Source organism: Poecilia mexicana, unplaced genomic scaffold, assembly GCF_051168715.1.
Source record: "Poecilia mexicana isolate PSO_F unplaced genomic scaffold, ASM5116871v1 scaffold_2, whole genome shotgun sequence".
Lineage (NCBI taxonomy): Eukaryota > Metazoa > Chordata > Actinopteri > Cyprinodontiformes > Poeciliidae > Poecilia > Poecilia mexicana.
Window position 1 is genome coordinate 21,280,073 of NW_028263371.1, and position 17,566 is coordinate 21,297,638.

Below are 17,566 nucleotides of genomic sequence, written 5' to 3' on the forward strand. Positions count from 1 at the left end.
TTCTTGTAACAGGGAGCATGGAGGCAGTGGAGTTTGGTGAACTACAGCTTATATTGATAAATAATGAAACTGTCCATGTTCTGGTCTCGGTGTATATAGCAGAATTCCTTCCCGAGTATCACATGTACTCTGTTAGGAAAGATGATGAAAAGATGCAGTGTCTAAACATCTGTGACTTGATAGATTTCTATCCATTACCATCTTACATAAAGAATGGAAACAAAATGGTTCCACTGAAACACAGTGTGCTGTCACATTAAACCGGGGTTTTGAAAAGTTAAGTCCAGGACCCATTTGCAGCCTTTTGACTGTTTTTCTTTTCTTTTATCTTTTGCCAATGACGATAATCCCCTAATGAAACAGTTTTACTAATCCAGCATGACTGATGGAGTCTTTAGTTTTAATTAAGGCAAAATGAATGCAGAAAACATTAACTATTACCACAAAACATTGCCTACACATTTAAAAGTTTAAAGTATCAAAACTTTTTGCATTCTCTTGTGAGGACCACATGTATCCAGCAAGCCCTGCTGCACCCAGATTTACTTTGAATGAATTTATTCAATTTTGGAGACCTTTAAAATGTCCATAGTGGATCACTTTTTCTCAGTTGAGTAAGAAAAACTGATTAGTTTTTCTTTTTAGCCTCTTTTTTTCTATCACTTTTTTTCTTTGGCCCTTCACTTCTTTCAACTTCAATATTTTGCACCTTAGGACAGAAGGTTTGGACACCGCCATACTAATGATGTTTTGGAAGAAGTCTTAGGTTGTTATTTTTGTGTTAACTGGAGTTCTTTAACTGTTTTGTTCTCAGATATGGATGATGACTCCCGAAGCCTCACACGCAGGGTTATTTATGAGGGGTTGGCAGATCTCCCAGTCTCAACTCTACAGACTTTGGAGGACACACTAGAATCTTTGGGGGTGGAGACCAATGAAGATTTTCAGTATATTAATGAAAATGATCTGAGATCTGTACTAACACCAATTCAAGCAAGGAAGTTACTGAAAGCTTCGAAACAAACCAGTAGGTACATTATTACAGAGATATAGCAGCCTATCTTTACCTTTTGTTCATTACTATATACCTTTTATCATATAGCACAGACCAGTGGAATTTCCAGTGAGCCATCTCTGTCGTTGTCATCTCCTTCTACAACCAGCACATCGTCTGCCTCTTCATTTTCTATACATTCCACGCCAGTAGATTGGGTTGACACTTTTCAAATTCCTTGGAACAGGTTTCCAGAGAACTTGATTGAGTGTTTTGAGAATGAGGCAAGGCCGAAACCCCACCTTCGAAGAGAAATGATTCGGATTGTTGTTGCTTCAATGATGGAGGTGTGTGCTTCTCCTCGCAAGCAAGAAACCACAGAAGTGGCGAAAAAATTGATAGCAAAATATCCACTTTCACTCCAAGATATTATTGAAGGTGATATAGTGGGCCCAGGGTATTATTCACTCGTCAAGCAACTACAAAATCGTATAGAAAATTTGAGACGGGTTTCAAAACCAAAAATAAGGAAGCGTAAAAACATGTTAGATGAAGATGGCACAGTCCCACCAGAGCAAAATGCAGCTGTTCAGGACATTTACGGTTGTATAAAGTGGGACATGGAAGTCATGCCAATCCAGGAGACAGCAGAGACACAGAAAGAGAAAAAAGTCAAATTGAAAATGCTAAGTGAAGAAAATAACTTAAATTCGGACGAGATAAGAGATCTTATGCAGAGAACCTACTACACTCAAAGGAAAGAAATAAACCAGGGAAAAGACCTACAAATTATGGTGAAGGAGTGGCCCTTCCTGTTTCAGGAAATTGGTATGACGATCCACTTCCAGGAGCTTACTGGAGTAAATCTACTAGAGACTTTCCATAAAAATCTCGAAAAAAAGGGTAAAAGACTTCTGGACTACTTAAGGACTGTCTCGGCCCACAAAATTAAACGAGTTCTTCAAACTGTCCGAAACCTGGATATTCTGAGAGGACAGGTCCAGGGCTGCTCTAAAGAGTTGAAAGATCTTGTCCTCCTCCTTCTGTCTCATTTCAATGACAAAGAGGAAACCCTCTTCCACTATGTAGATGAGACATGCCTAGCAGGAGAAGTAAAAGTGGACAACTTGCCTGTCACACCATGCTTGATTGTATGTGGTAAGTAAATATGAATATTCACTGAGTAATTTTAAGAAAGAAATATTACACTGGTTAAAGTTTGTATAAGACTAATTGTTTTCTGGAATATTTTTTGTCAGGAACCTCCTGTTATACTTCCAAGAATTTTATGCTTGGCATTGACGGCAATGTTGTGAATGACCAAATACCAACCTTCACATCCGCTATATGTCTAATGTTAGCAAGTTACTTTTGCTTCAACATTCATTATCCGACTCATCTGGCCTCCACACTTGATTTCATTCAGAGGTAATATTCTTTTGTTTTCCTTCCCTCATTTAGATGAAGTCATATTTCATTACAGTGGTTGATTTTCATGTATTGAATAGGTGCTTCCTAAACATCAATCCAGACCGGGGGACAAAAGTTGAAACCAAGAAGAATAAGAAGAACGTGTCAGTGAACCCAAGGGTCCTTACCCTAATCTCTGAAATCGCAGATCATGAATGGAGAGGGACATATTAAAATGGACATAATAGTCCAGCAGAAATGTAAATTCTGATTTCTTACACACCACTTATAGAGCAGAATACAAATTTCACTGCAAGAATATGGTTTGCAATCTGGATGGATAGAATTTACATTTAGTTTTCATATTTCTTAGTTTTAGGATCTATTGAATTTATTTTAACAGGCTTGCTGTATGTTTTGCGGTAATTATAAATGCCTGAATATGTAGACAAGTTCAAGACAACAGCTACTTTTTTTTCCATCATTGTGAGAGGCTGTTCCTTTAGTTCAGTAAAATGAGAGAAGAGTGACTTGTATTATTTATTTTAAAATTGTAGATTCATTTAATTTAGATGCTCCATTAATATCTCAGCCAGGACTGCAACTAATGATTCTTTTGGCTATCAATAAATATGACAATCATTGAAACCCATACAAAATTGCACTGTAAGTCAGTAAATTTACGGTAAAAAATTGTAAAATGCCAGCAGTTACTGACCAGAATATTCACAGCATTATACTGCCGTAGAAAATACATGGCATTATCATAACTGAATAAACATATATCCTAAATAATTGTGACAGTCACGAATGTAGAAAATACAGAAATATAGTGTAAAAATATAAGTAATTGTAAAGTTCTTAAAAAATTGTAATATTGCCAGCAGTTAATTACCCTAAACTTAACAGTAGCAATCAGCCAAAATTACAAATTTTGCTGATGTTTAGATCTACAATGTAAAAGCGTAAACAAGACTGCAAAATAATTTTTTACAAAGAACAGAATGCTGGTGTGATATTTTGGTTTCTTTTTTAATAATGCCTTTAATACACCAAACTGAAATCTCAGCAGTAGACCAGGCATCGATCTGGCGATCCACCGATTGCAAAGCAAACTCCTACAGCCAACGCCACCATCATTTATGAGAGCATTTGATCATTAACATTAAGAGAACTGTATGTTAGCCCCTCTTGCTTGAATGAAGCTGAAGTTGGTTTCCAATTGCTGCTTCCAATTTGGGAAATGGCTAAAGGGCAATTCCACCTAATTTTTCACTGCAATCAGCATCTTTAATTTACTCTAGCTAAAAAACTACAACACCTAGACTCTTCAAATCTGGACTAGATTATTCTCAACTCATATCAGAATATTTAAAACCAAGTGTGGGATTTGTAAAACCTTTATCTGATTTGTGAAACTTCAATAAAGAACAATTCTAGTGTTATCCAAAATCATACAAGTTGTAAAGTCACCCATCATTGAAGTTTCACAAATCCCACACTTGGTTTTAAATATTGTGCTATTAGTAGAGAATAGTCTAGAGCAGGGGTCCCCAAACTTTTTCCTGCGAGGGCCACATAGCTGTTCCTTTCTCTGCTCGGGGGCCGGTCTTAGTTTTTGGAGAAAGATACCTTAGAAACTTATTGTCGGCGGGGGGGGGGGGGGGGGGCTGTTCTGTCTTTGAAACTGTCGACGGGGGGGGGGGGGGGGGGGGGTTGCTGACTACGACACATTCGCGGTCGCTTTTAGATAGATTTTTACCCAGAATGGAAATGGAAAAAACCGTGAGTGAAACGGTGACTGGGACTGACTAGTATATATTTGAGGGAAAGTTAGTTTAACATCTGCTCAAGAGCCCCCTGGTGGTTGAAGAGAAATCCACAAACCAGAAAATACAATATATGAAAAAATACACTGAATGCTCTCTGGTATGAGGAGGCGGGCCAGATCCGGCATTGCCAGACCAAATGACGCAGGCCGTAGTTTGGGGACCCCTGGTCTAGAGAGTTTTTCATTTTGTTATTGTGATAAATAGTAGGGTTTACAGTAAATGGAGACTGTTATTTGTCATGTAAACAAATAATTATCTAGTTTGCATTGCTGCTTGATCCTTCAGCATCAGCAGCAAGATTCTTTTAACTCTGTTCCTGTAGTGGTGTCCTGAACTCAACACAGTAAAGTCACTGTGCTAACTAAGGTTGCTAACTAGGGTGCTGAGAGCCCAGTAGGCCTGGTCCTTGTCAAGATGCTGCTACTGTCTTTGAAATCAAATTTCTGCTATTTTTGCACGTTCAGGAGGAGAAGGGCAACACATCACAGGTGAGTCCCTTTCACGGTTTCAACTGAAGTTAGCTAACTTTAACCAACTGACAAAGAAATGTGTAGTTTCTGAGCCATGCTGTTTATGTACATGCACTGCAGCTAGATATTTTTACTATATGGAACATTTAATCTTCACAGATGCAACACTTCCATTAATGTTTCTGTAGGAACGGCTGCATAGATTATATTTCTGGTCTACTTCAGACTACATGTGCTTAAAGTTATTGTTAATGGCAGAAGCAACTTTTTCCAAGTTTGGTTCAATAATTAATTTGAATTACTTTGAGTGTGAAATGTTCATGCATGCAAGTTAAATCTCTGAAGAACATGTTAGCTTTTGTTTCAATACTTTGGTAATACTTAGAAGTATAAAGCTTGGCATCAGAGATATTATTTAATATTTTCCTTTGACCTCTTGACTCTCACACCCAAAATACTTGCACTAAAGTCACTGGGTCCATGACAGTTGAAGGATTTGAAGATAAGAGAATGTAAATATTAATATTTTACAGCTTTTCTCAGTTTGGGTGCATCTCTCAGAACAGAATTGAAATTCTTAAAACTACCTGTTCAATCTTCAAATTACTGTGTCACTTCTGCACATCAAAAAAATTAGTTTTGCAAGTTTTGCTTTTGTACATCATGTAGCTGGTTATGTACACTTCTATGCTTTTATAATTGTAATTTGCTTTTATCGTCTTGATCAAAATATGTTAACCCTCCTGTTGTCCTCGGGTCAAAATGACCCGCCACTGTGTTAAACCCCCCCCCCCCCAAAAAATCCCCTAAATGTAATTTTTTTAACTTGAGATTTTAAGACTTTTCCTAGATTGGCCCAGACAATAGAAAAAGTTCAGTGTTGCTTTTATTCTCATTTCCATGTAAGCTGTACAAAAAAAGGTACAAAGATGGTCTTCAGGTCAAAATGACCCGTGAGGCAAATGGAGTTGAAATCAAGGTCACAGAGTTATTTACAAACCATAAAATGTTACAAAGTTTTAGTTGTGTCTCAGATCAATCAGTAGCAGAAGTGAGCAGAGAGTGGAAGGCCAATTTTCCGAGCCACAATGCCAGTCAAACTCTTTCACACCTACTCAAGACTGATGCGATTTGATGACCGTGAATCAAGACCAGCAAGACGTATGACAGACAAACTTGCAGCCATAAGAGAGGTATGGGACAAGTGGGTGGAGCGGTTGCCCTACCTCTACAATCCAGAGCCTGATGTAACAGTGGATGAGCAACTGGTTCCATTTAGAGGTAATCTGTTTTCATATTTGTAATAAAAGTGATTTTCACTATTGATTTCTTTGACTGTTTTCTGTGACACTGATACTAATCACTGATGCTAATGTCTTTTGTCCAAAGGTTGTTGTCCTTTCCGGCAGTATATGCCCAGCAAGCCAGCAAAATATGGGATCAAGTCATGGGTGGCTTCTGAATCAAGCTATGCTTGGAAAATGCAAGTCTATACTGGGAAGTCAACCAGTGGATGCCCAGAGAAGAACCAGGGGTTGCGAGTTGTGCTTGATGTGACAGAGGGACTGAGGGGTCACAATGTGACATGTGACAATTTCTTCAACTCTTATGAACTCGGACAGCAGCTCCTGAAGAGGAAGATCACCATGGTTGGTACAGTTCAAAAGAACAAGCCTGAGCTCCCACCTGCACTGCTTGGGTCAAAGGAGAGAGAGGTCTTCTCCTCAAAGTTTGCCTTCACACCCACCACCACTCTAGTTTCCTACCTCCCAAAGAAAAACAAGAATGTAGTTCTTCTGAGCACACTGCACAAAGACGGCGACATTAGTGACCGTGAGGACAGGAAGCCAATCATCATCCTGGAATAAAACCGAAACAAAGGAGGTGTGGACAACCTAGATAAGGTGATTGGAGCATATAGCTGCAGAAGAATGACTGCCCGCTGGCCCCTGGTCATCTTCCACAACATCATTGATGTGTCCTCCTACAATGCCTTTGTGATTTGGATAGAGATCAACCCAACCTGGATGTCTCATAAGCACAACAAGAAGAGGGTGTTCCTGGAGCAGCTAGGAAAGGCACTTGTAACTCCACTCATTGAAAGAAGGAAGCATGTCCCCCACACAGAAGCCTCAGCAGCAGTTGTGAAAGCTATTCAGAGTGCAGCAGCTCCTGATCAACCTGAGGATCCATCTACCACAGCCACTTCCTCAGCTAAGCCAAGTAAGAGGAAGAGATGTCAGTTCTGCCCTCAGACTGTAAAACACATACTGTGTGCTGCAGGTGTAAGAAATATATCTGCAAAGGCTGTGCACTTGCATACTGCCCTACATGTGCCAATTAGTTGAATGGGTTATGTTATTTTTCATATTTTTGTATTGTACATCCTCTTGTTCACTGGAGAAAAGTAAAAGAAAATTAGTCACTGTGATGAATAAAAATGCATTCGAAACTCATTTTGCACATTTTTTTTCTTAAGCTATAGAAATTCAAGTGGAGAGGGAAAAGTCAAGTATTCACACATTTTGTGGTGAGTGACAATATACAAGATAGAATTTGGTGTTTAAAATTCAATTAAGCTGCTTATATTGGGGGTTTATTGAAGACGGGTCATTTTGACCCGGAGGATAAAGGGTGTATACAGAAAATGAGGACAACAGGACAACAACGTGTCTGTGTTGAATTCTCAACTTCCAAAATAGCATCAGTTCATTGTGTAAGTCTTAACATGCATAAGTCTTAAAGTTGTCATAATGTGAATCATATATTAATTAATTTATATTCTATTATTTTCTAAATCTGTCCTGAATTGGTAAATTGCTCCCAAGTGAGTCCTGAGTTTCTCTAACAGGTCAGTGTATGAACCATTAGCTCAACCAACGATCAACCAGTTTTCTGAAACAGATTGGAGGTGCATCTTGTGAACCATCAGTTGGCAACATTATGCTCTATATAGTCAGAACACAACACAATGTTACATGTCTGAGAACTGATGAACAAGTATCTGGGCAGAGTGAACAGCCAGAGAGAAGAAGAGGAGTGAGGCTGAGGAGGAAATAGTTGGGAGGAAAGCAGAAGAAGAGTCAGAAGAGGCTGAGGACATCTGCCAGTTTCCATCAGTCCAACATCAGGACATGGCTGAGACCCACAACATGATGCTGATGGAGGTCCTCCCACCCTACTGTTCATTCCTTAACCCCACTGAGGAAAAAAGATTCCTCAGTGGAGTTAAGGAACAAAGTGACTATGGAAATTAAAATGTAATGTAATTTCTACAGCACTGTACAGTTTTCCTTGAGGAGATTGTCCTGTGGCTCCTTTTCTACTTTTTTTGTTCTCTGCATTTCTGTCTTTTTCTTTCTGAATCACCATGGCATGGTCCATGAATAAATTATAGCAAAAGCGTAAATCAGTGTTTCTCAATCCTGGTCTTCAGCGTCACCCTGTCCTGCAGGTTTAGGTATTTCCCTTCTGCCACACACCTGAATTGTATCTCTGGATGATTAACAAGCTTCTGCAGTACTTGATTGTCATCCAATCATTTGAATCAGCTGTTCTGGAGTAGAGGCACATCTAAAACATGCAGAGCAGGGGGGCGTTGAGGACCAGGGTTGAGAAACACTGGCGTAAATGATCCTTTTGTAGTCTCTTCTCATGACTAATCGATTTGACTGTCTTATCTGTACATAGAGAGACTATAACTTATTATTTTGAGTCACTGATATGTTAACAGACAGAATTTTAAGAGCTGAACTAAGGATTTTGAAAGCAAACAAATGCTATTTTTCCTGTTTCTACAAATTGTTTTGAGAAATGCGCTTACTGTTTTGTAAATGCCAACAATGACTTGAGAAATGCACCAAAAGTGACTGAGAAAAACTAACCTAGCATAAATTGTCTCAGCTGTATCAATTTGTTTGCCTGTATGAAAAGTGTTCACATTTACAGCTTTGTTTCTGCTAGCTTGCAGGAAATGTAACTTACATAAATGGTTGAAGACAACCTATTGGCCTTCATGAGACTCAGATAAATGGTGAGTATCTATTTCATAAATTGCCTAAAACAGTTATATTTGTTTTTATTTGTTTTTTGTTTGTGTATTTTGTCTGGTTGCAGACCAGAGGATCACACCTGTTGACAACAAACAAAGGTTTAACTACTGAATTTTCAGTCAGAAATGATCACACCACCTGGTTGAAGTACCTGTGTCCATATGCAAGTCAACAAAGGTGAAACAAACATTTAAGCGAATAAGATGTTCATGTAGTGCATCTTTCTAACTTTTTCTTTTTGTTTTCCAGCAGAGAGGAAACACCCGATTGACAACATGCGAGTCTCAATTTCAACCTGTGACTGGGAAGACTACAACCATCCTGAGCAACGTCTGATCTCAGCGACTTGTGACTCTCAACCCAGAACAAGAATCCTTTTATCACCATTTTGTCTTCTACAATATGTTATCTCTTATGTGGACACATACTGTTTGTTTTGTTTTTGTTTTCCAGATCTCAGTAATACCGTGAGGAAACTGGACAGAAAATAGAATCAGTTCTTTTTTTAACTTGACTTTTTAAATAGAAATTGTTTCTTTAAGTGGATTACTCGTAATCTGTATTTTTGTTTAATTAGAAATTATTTTCTTTATAACTTTCTGTATAGAAATGCTTGACAAGTTACACTTCCTTGGTTGTTGTACTATAATTTGTATGGTAAAATTCTGGTAGGAACAGAGACCAGTAATTTACCATAAGTTTTTTTTGGGGGGGAGGGTTTACAATAAAATGTCAATATATCATACAGTCTGGATGTGTTTTTCACTCATGTAGATATTATGCCTCAGTCAGCATGACCGTATTTACTACGGCAAAACCACATTTTATTTTTTTTAAAATATTTTAGGAAGTACGGTATTTTACCGTATTTTAAAAATACGGTAAAATCCTGCATTTACAAAATACGGTGAAAAACTGGCAGCTGTGGTTGCCAGAATTTTACCGTATATTAAAAATACGGTAAAATCCTGCATTTACAAAATACGGTAAAAAACTGGCAGCTGTGGTTGCCAGAATTTTACCGTATTTTAAAAATACGGTAAAATCCTGCATTTACAAAATACGGTGAAAAACTGGCAGCTGTGGTTGCCAGAATTTTACCGTATTTTAAAAATACGGTAAAATCCTGCATTTACAAAATACGGTAAAAAACTGGCAGCTGTGGTTGCCAGAATTTTACCGTATATTAAAAATACGGTAAAATCCTGCATTTACAAAATACGGTAAAAAACTGGCAGCTGTGGTTGCCAGAATTTTACCGTATTTTAAAAATACGGTAAAATCCTGCATTTACAAAATACGGTAAAAAACTGGCAGCTGTGGTTGCCAGAATTTTACCGTATATTAAAAATACGGTAAAATCCTGCATTTACAAAATACGGTAAAAAACTGGCAGCTGTGGTTGCCAGAATTTTACCGTATTTTAAAATACGGTAAAATCCTGCATTTAGCAAATACGGTAAAAAACTGGCAGCTGTGGTTGCCAGAATTTTACCGTATTTTAGAAATACGGTAAAAAACTGGCAGCTTTGGTTGCCAGAATTTTACCGTATTTTAGAAATACGGTAAAAAACTGGCAGTTTTGGTTGCCAGAATTTTACCGTATAAAGACGGTAAACTTCTGGCAACTCAGCTGCCAGTTTTTTACCGTAAAATGAGGCCGTTTTTTTTTACAGTGCACATCTCCATGGATACAGGAGGGGGTGAGGTGGAAGGAGCGTTGTGTTTACATATCTTCAAGAAGATTGGAAGTATGCAGCCCTTGCAAGGCCACACAGGGAAAGCCAATTCAGAAGCAGAATGTCTAATGTCGGGAAGATTATAAATTTCAATCTTCCCTAAAGTCTCTCCGATATATCTCAGTTCCCAATCATCCAAATTAGTTTGGTTGTTCCACTGAACCGAAACTAGCAACTTCTCCAAGATCGATTCTATCCGGTTAGTGAGTTAGAAAGTTATGAAGTTAGATTTGTTTCACAATTATTTAATCCAAAAAAAAAAAATCATGTCAAACAAAAAAAGTAATGTTCAATCAAAAAAAGTCAAACAAAAAAAAAATCTTAAAAACTTTTTAATCATAAAAATAATTTTTTACGAAACAAAAAAAATTTTTAAAGATTTTTTTATAATTGAAGTCACACGTTTTTTGTTTGAAACTTTTTTTTTGGTTGAACTTGTTTTCTTCATAGACATAAATCGGCTAATGTGTCTCTCAGGTTTTGAAAACGGGCTGACAATCGGCCGACAACTCGTGTAGTGTGAGCTCGACATTACACTAAGGAAATGAGGAAGGGAGGGTCAGTGCAGAGCACCGGAGTTGAGCCTTTTTTCATTCAGTGTCATCAACAGAAAAAAAAAAGGCAGGAAGAGACGATAAAGCCGATAATTAAAATGAGGTTGATAGGCGATTAATTGATTTATCGTTTATCACGACAGGCCTACTCTCCATCCTCATGCTCTGATCGTCTCTAGCAGCTGGAGGAATCAGTAAGACCTACAAGCCTGTCCTGCTTCAGCTGTACTCTGCTGGTCATACTAGAATGGGGAATTAGGAGAACACCAATTCAGGGTTTCCCCCAGAAAACTTGCTAAGCCCGGAGGTCGGGGCGTCGAGGCTGTCCACCGTGTTTTTGTATTAAAAGATGTTAAGTTGACAGGAAATGTAAAGGTATTACAGTGTAATTATATGTTACGGGAAAAGATCTCCAGTGAAATGCTATTTAAACCCACAACTAGTCCGAAAACAACAAATTTGCACTTCTGTTTATGCTGTTAAACTTGATTCAATTTCAGCATACATAAATTAAAAGATTTAAAATTGTTTAATATTTAAATACAAGATTTTAAGGAGCTGGCAAGTTTACTTTGTAAAACTTCAAAGAACAATATTCATAGTTAGATTGTTTTGTTACCATAGCAACAATCTGATGCTGTGAGTTTAATCTTTGAATTTACCAATTCCAATCCAATTCAGTAAACTGCGGTTATAACTTATTGCTTTTTAGGCTGGCCAATTAAACTACTCCCTTCTCCCATATTTCACTAAATCTAACAGAGAAGCTGTTAGAGCTGCTATTTTTAGCAACCAAAGGGGCCCCCAAGTCAAAGGCCGTTTCTCAATACTCAAGAACGCAAGTACGTTCTTGAGTTCTTGGCAAGTACGTACCCGCAAGAACAGTTGAAAGTCCGTTCTTACCGAGTTCACAAGGACGCAGTATGCTAGTTCGCCAATTGGAACAGGGCGTTCTTGATGACGTCACTCAACTTCCGTAAATTTCAATGAATTCAATTTAACACAGGATGATTCCTGTGTTAAACTGAACAATTTAACAATTAGGACTGGACAATTTTATAATTGGGACAAATATTAGCATATATCAAATATACATAATTAAGGAAAAGTAATTTCTAAGTAGAAAGACCTTCAAAATAAAGGGATTAAGTTTTATATTACTGATTGAAAAAAGCTTAATAGAAAACAATTTATCACCTCAACTTACTTTTTCAGACTTCTGTTACCAGTGAAGCTTTAGTCTTGTTTGCCACCTTCATCAGATTATTTGCTTATAAAATATTTATCTCAAATGAAAAATCATAATAGATGATGGCCAGCCTGTCATGCAGTTAACTGATTTCTTCCTTATTCCCCAGGTTTGCCAGGGATTCATAAACAGGGAAAGTTAAAACAATTATTTAATATTTAATGTTTTACCAACCTGCATCTGGCCAGAGTTCCTGTTACACAACTGGATGGTTATTTTATAATAACTACTAAACACTTATTAACAAACTTATGTTTCCTTTGTTATCATAATCAAGTATACTCTAGTAAGATACCAGCATAGAAAGAGAAACATAATTTTTGTAGGAATGTCTTTATTAGAATAACAAAAAAATAAACAAAAACAAGCAGATAATCAGTCAATAACTCCAGGAAATTCATACTGAGACTGTCAAAAGAAAATATGACCATAATTTATTTATTTTTTTTTTTTTAAGAAGATGAGGAAACAGTGAAGAGAACATTGGCAGGACACGGGGATGAAGAGAATCTCCAGGAGTTTTTGGGAAGCTGGAAGTAAACCTGGAACTGCAGTCTGCTCACCTGAAGAGCTGCCTGCACAAAACAATGAAAAATAAGAGTTCACTCTCATACATGAAATGATAATCCTAGGGAAATGTTGTTTTTTTAATTTACAAATTAAAGTATGATTCTCTGATCATGAAGGGACATTGTATTTAAATATTTTTTCTTACTACGAATTTAAATGCCCAAAAACAGTTAATTAGCGAATGAAAGTAATTGGTTTTGAAAGTCTGTGTCAACACAATTTATAAAATACCTATATTAACTAAATAAATATAAAAAATAAGCTAAGAGAAAATATATTTCCTATTCTGCTACTTGCAGCTTTATATCTAACTTTCAGCCGCTACTAACAGATAACAAGCAGCGGAAAACGACAGTGACTTGCTGAAAACAGGCTGCGGTTAGCGGGGAAAACATGTTCCAACCGCCCGTTAAACTGGGAGCTCCTCCGGTCTGTTAGCAGAGCTATGCTACTCCGAAAAACTCCGGAGCAATTATTAAAGTAAGAATATTCTGGATGAACTGAGTGGATAGATGAAGCTATAAGGTCTACTTTCTCGCCTAAAAACAAATTTAAATGAGTTTTCGTGGCAATTAATGGTGGTAAAAATGCAATACATTTCTGTACTGACCTTCTCTATTTACCGCTGCTGGTGGCGCATTGCATTGTGGGATATCTTGCTGCCTCAAGTCCGCAGAAGGATGCATTGATGCATCCTCAATAAAATGGGCGGAGCAAGAACACATCCGGGTACTTTGAGCATTCCTGCCTGGATGTGTACTTTGAATGGGCTCTTTGCACCTCAGCTTCCGCGTTCGGGGTAAAGCGGCTCGATTGTTTCCGATCTATTGAAAATGGCCTTTTACAATAGGTGCTTTCAGGGCTTGGCCAAGGTTTGTACATCGATCCGAAGCCCCAACAAGTAAGCTGGAGAAAGGTTTTAAGATGTTCGCCTCGTTATACATTCACTGACACGAAGGTGAGTTTTACTTAAACTTTGTGGCTAACATTAACGTTAGCTTATGCTAGTAGGCAATATTCTCGGACATTGTTCTTGTAAAATGTGCTAAGTATCTAAACATTCTAACGGACAATGTATTTATCATATTTTCAAGTATATTATGTGTGTTTATTGTCGTTAGTGTCACAGACTAACGGGGTTCGGTTACATTTCGGGCTTTTTACTTCCGAAGCCTGACGAAGCACAACAAGCCTCATAGCTTAACAGTAGCGCAGCTCTGGTGTCAGAGATCTGGTTCAGCTGTTCAGGTTCAAAGTTGCTGCTTTTAGAAAAATATGACCGTGTTGCTTCATGTCTCCGTATTATTTCGTTTTATTACCTTTGCATGTTTCTTGTGAAGAGCTCAGATAGGACGGTGTTTACAGCAGTATGTACAGGCGGATCAGTTGTTCGGCTGTCTGGCTCTGGTCTGCTCTCTCGTTCCCATAAACTCTTTCAGGCTGAATATAGAAGTGATTCCATGGAAATAACTCAGGGAGGCTCCTTTATTTACCATCCGTGTCCCCGGTAGTTTTAGGCTGATCCGGAGTGAAGTGAAGGCTGCAAACTTTGCTGTGCGGCGTTAGCTGGTAGCGACAGATATTTACAAGCCATCTTCTTAATTCAGGATCGCTTGGAAATTAACGAAAACTTAAAAGCCCATTATATTAGGAAGACAACAATGTTAATAGTATTGTTTTTTTGCATCTGAAATACGACTTAGTCTTTTCTACCAGTCATGGTAACTCAAAGCGGAAAAAAGTGAGCCGCATTAGCTCCTGGAGATGTGACGTCAACGCCTTAGGTGCAAAGAGCCCATTGGAACAGTACTTGGGCCCATAGACATAATATAAAGATAGACGCCTCATGCCCCGCTGTCGCCTATTGTCGCTGACGAGATTTAGGGCGGCCATCTTGGAGCGGTATACCACTCCACTCGGTCCTATGTGTTTAACAGGCACAGTGACGGATCAGCGCATTTAATCGATCATAACACGCTTTTTTGTTACTGGAAACCATATTCAAACATCTATCAAAGCTACATTTATAAACAATTGTATTATTTAAGTATGTTATTTAAGTTATTTAAGTATTTAAATATGCTTAGTGGCTAAAACAATAGAATAGGAATGGAATATTCTGATATTGATGTATAAAGAGCATATTACAAAGCCGCTGTCGATGACGTTTCACGAGGATGCGAGAACACAAGTACAGACAAGAACGCATATTGAGAAACGGCCAAAGTCTCCGCAAGGCCTCATACCATAGACATAATATAAGCATAGACGCCTCATGGACCGCTCCGGCGCAGGAAATACGGCGGCCATCTTGGAGCGGTATACCCTCCTACTTTGCTCAACCAAAACAGCAGAAGATGCCTCAGCACTGAGGGATATTGTTGTTCTGATCGATGGATTATTGATGCGAGGGCTCCACAGACAACATTTCACAAGTAAGATGGACATATTATTGTGTATATATTGTGATTAGAATATTATTTTACTGTATTTATGTCCACCGGCAGATACCAGCTAATATTAGCTACAGTGCTTGGTGTAATACGGGTTCAGCCCCGCTATGAAGGCTAACTGAGATTCCGTAAATCTAAAAACATTTATTATTCCCTAACATTGACTTAGATTATCTGACACAAGGGCCTATATTAGAAATGAAACAATATAACACGTATTATAAAACTTATGTGTTATAACATTCACCGGCAAAGTTTACACAGGTGGTAAAGACTATTATTTATATTCTTTCACTCTGTCAAAAGTAAGATACATCCTAAATCTTCCGTTTTTGTTTTGAAAGTTTCATAAAGACACGATGTGAGGAAGAAGAGGAAGAAATCTATAAAGAGAGACGGATTCACTGCAGCAGGATGAATCTCTCCGGATTTTGGACCGTGTGTTAGCTTTAGTGGCTAACACACGGTTAGCCACTAAAGCTAACCGAGTCGGATTTTGGACTCAGCCGACGAGTCCAAAATCCGAATATATATATATATATATATATATATATATATATATATATATATATATATATATAATTCAGTATTAATTATTTATTTGTGCCATTATTAATCTTTATTGATTAGTGTTTGTATAGTTATATAAAATATGTATTGATATTACTAAATAATGTGTTAAATAAATGATGTGTGCTTTGTAATATGCTCTTCATACATCGATATCAGAATATTCCATTCCTATTCTATTGTTATAGCCACTAAACATATTTAAATATGATGAACTATGTATTAAAAACATACTTAAAAAATACAATTGTTTATAAATGTTGCTTTGATAGATGTTTGAATATGGTTTACAGTAACAAAAACGTGTGTTATGATCGATTAAATCCGCTGATACGTCATTGTGCTGCTAAACACATAACGCTGACTGGAGTGGAGTACCGCTCCAAGATGGCCGCCCTAAATCTCGTCTGCGACAATAGGCGAGAGCGGTCCATGAGGCGTCTATCCTTATATTATGTCTATGCCTCATACAGCCTTGGACCGGCCCTGCATGATGAGGTAATCTGCGCACTGCGCAGAGATGCGCAACAAACTGGAGATTTAATTCAATGCTGCTAATGTGGCTTCAGCAGCTCTTCCATTTCTTGTCTGTCGAGTTTTTAATAAGCGTCACAGAAACTATTTTGGTTGGTCGAGTTTATGGGACTCGACCGTGTCAGACGATCACGAGTTTCTCAGATTTCCATTCGGCTGCGCGTATTAACTCCAAGTAGACAACGCATTTGATATGGTTTGATGCATCATGTAACTGGAAAAGTAATACTAAAAATAATAATAATATGATATAAAATCAGCGTGATGCGTGACTCCGAGGAGAGCGTTAAAGCTCCTCACCAGGTTGAACCTGCATGATCAGGTTAGCGCTGCTCGTTGTCCACAAACTCTCCGGCCAACCGGGACCAGAGACATAAACTTTACAGGGAAGACAGACACAGAGCCACACGCTGGGCTGCGTGTTGAGATGTAAACGCCGCATATAATTTTTCGTTCACAAAGATAAATCATTCTCACCACTCCACAATGCGCCTCTGAATTCGCTACAAGTTATTCCTGCGGTTCACATTGAGATGTGCAACCAGAGCTAACGCGGAGGGTTTTAAACTCTTACCTAGAGTTCTCCAATGGACCATAATTCCTCACAGTAGGTTTATGTAAATATCCATACAGGTCAGCCTGAGTCCAGTTTTAGTGAGCGATCCCGCTGAGGTAAAGCAGCGGCAGCGCGACACAAAGCTGTGTGATTGGTCTGAGCGCTGTCGGGTTTAAATGCATAAACTATAAACCTATTTATTATAAACCTACCCTTTAAGAATAAATCTGCTTTGCTAGTGAAATGCTAAGAGCAAAAGAGCAGCCTGGCTTTAAAAAACAAAAAAGAAAAAAAGATTTTTTGTTTGTTTGTTTTCTTTTAATTTCCCTAGAAACGTAAACAAGCAACGCTTAGCCTGGCGGCGGGGCTAGTAAAGCATGGCGGCCGCCAGGCTTATAATACACTAACCCTGCCAATTTAATTTAATATCATAACACAGCAAAAGGCTTATTACATGTAATTCGGAATAAATCTAAGTACAAGACACACATACACCAAATAATAAAAACACAGAAATTATGTGAATATCCTCCTTCGGCCTGTGACCTACCAGCTTAGTTTTACATTTTACATCTGGAAGAAA

At 38.1% G+C, this 17,566-nt stretch overlaps 1 protein-coding gene across 1 annotated transcript; it reads left to right on the top strand.

Annotated features, from left to right (window-relative positions):
- Window positions 1–233: 233 nt before the first annotated feature.
- On the top strand, window positions 234–2,934 carry LOC148160585 (uncharacterized). Its single transcript, XM_088003822.1, has 3 exons — window positions 234–2,152; window positions 2,254–2,422; window positions 2,503–2,934. The coding sequence occupies exons 1-3, from the start codon at window positions 1,309–1,311 to the stop codon at window positions 2,636–2,638; spliced, it is 1,149 nt and encodes a 382-aa protein (XP_087859948.1). The 5' UTR covers window positions 234–1,308; the 3' UTR covers window positions 2,639–2,934.
- Window positions 2,935–17,566: the final 14,632 nt, after the last annotated feature.

Bases quoted from the DNA above. Each gene is read 5' to 3' on its own strand.
- LOC148160585 (XM_088003822.1), top strand. From the start codon at position 1,309: ATGATTCGGATTGTTGTTGCTTCAATGATGGAGGTGTGTGCTTCTCCT. The intron at 2,153-2,253 runs GTAAGTAAATAT...ATTTTTTGTCAG, and splicing joins ACCATGCTTGATTGTATGTG to GAACCTCCTGTTATACTTCC. The intron at 2,423-2,502 runs GTAATATTCTTT...TGTATTGAATAG, and splicing joins ACACTTGATTTCATTCAGAG to GTGCTTCCTAAACATCAATC.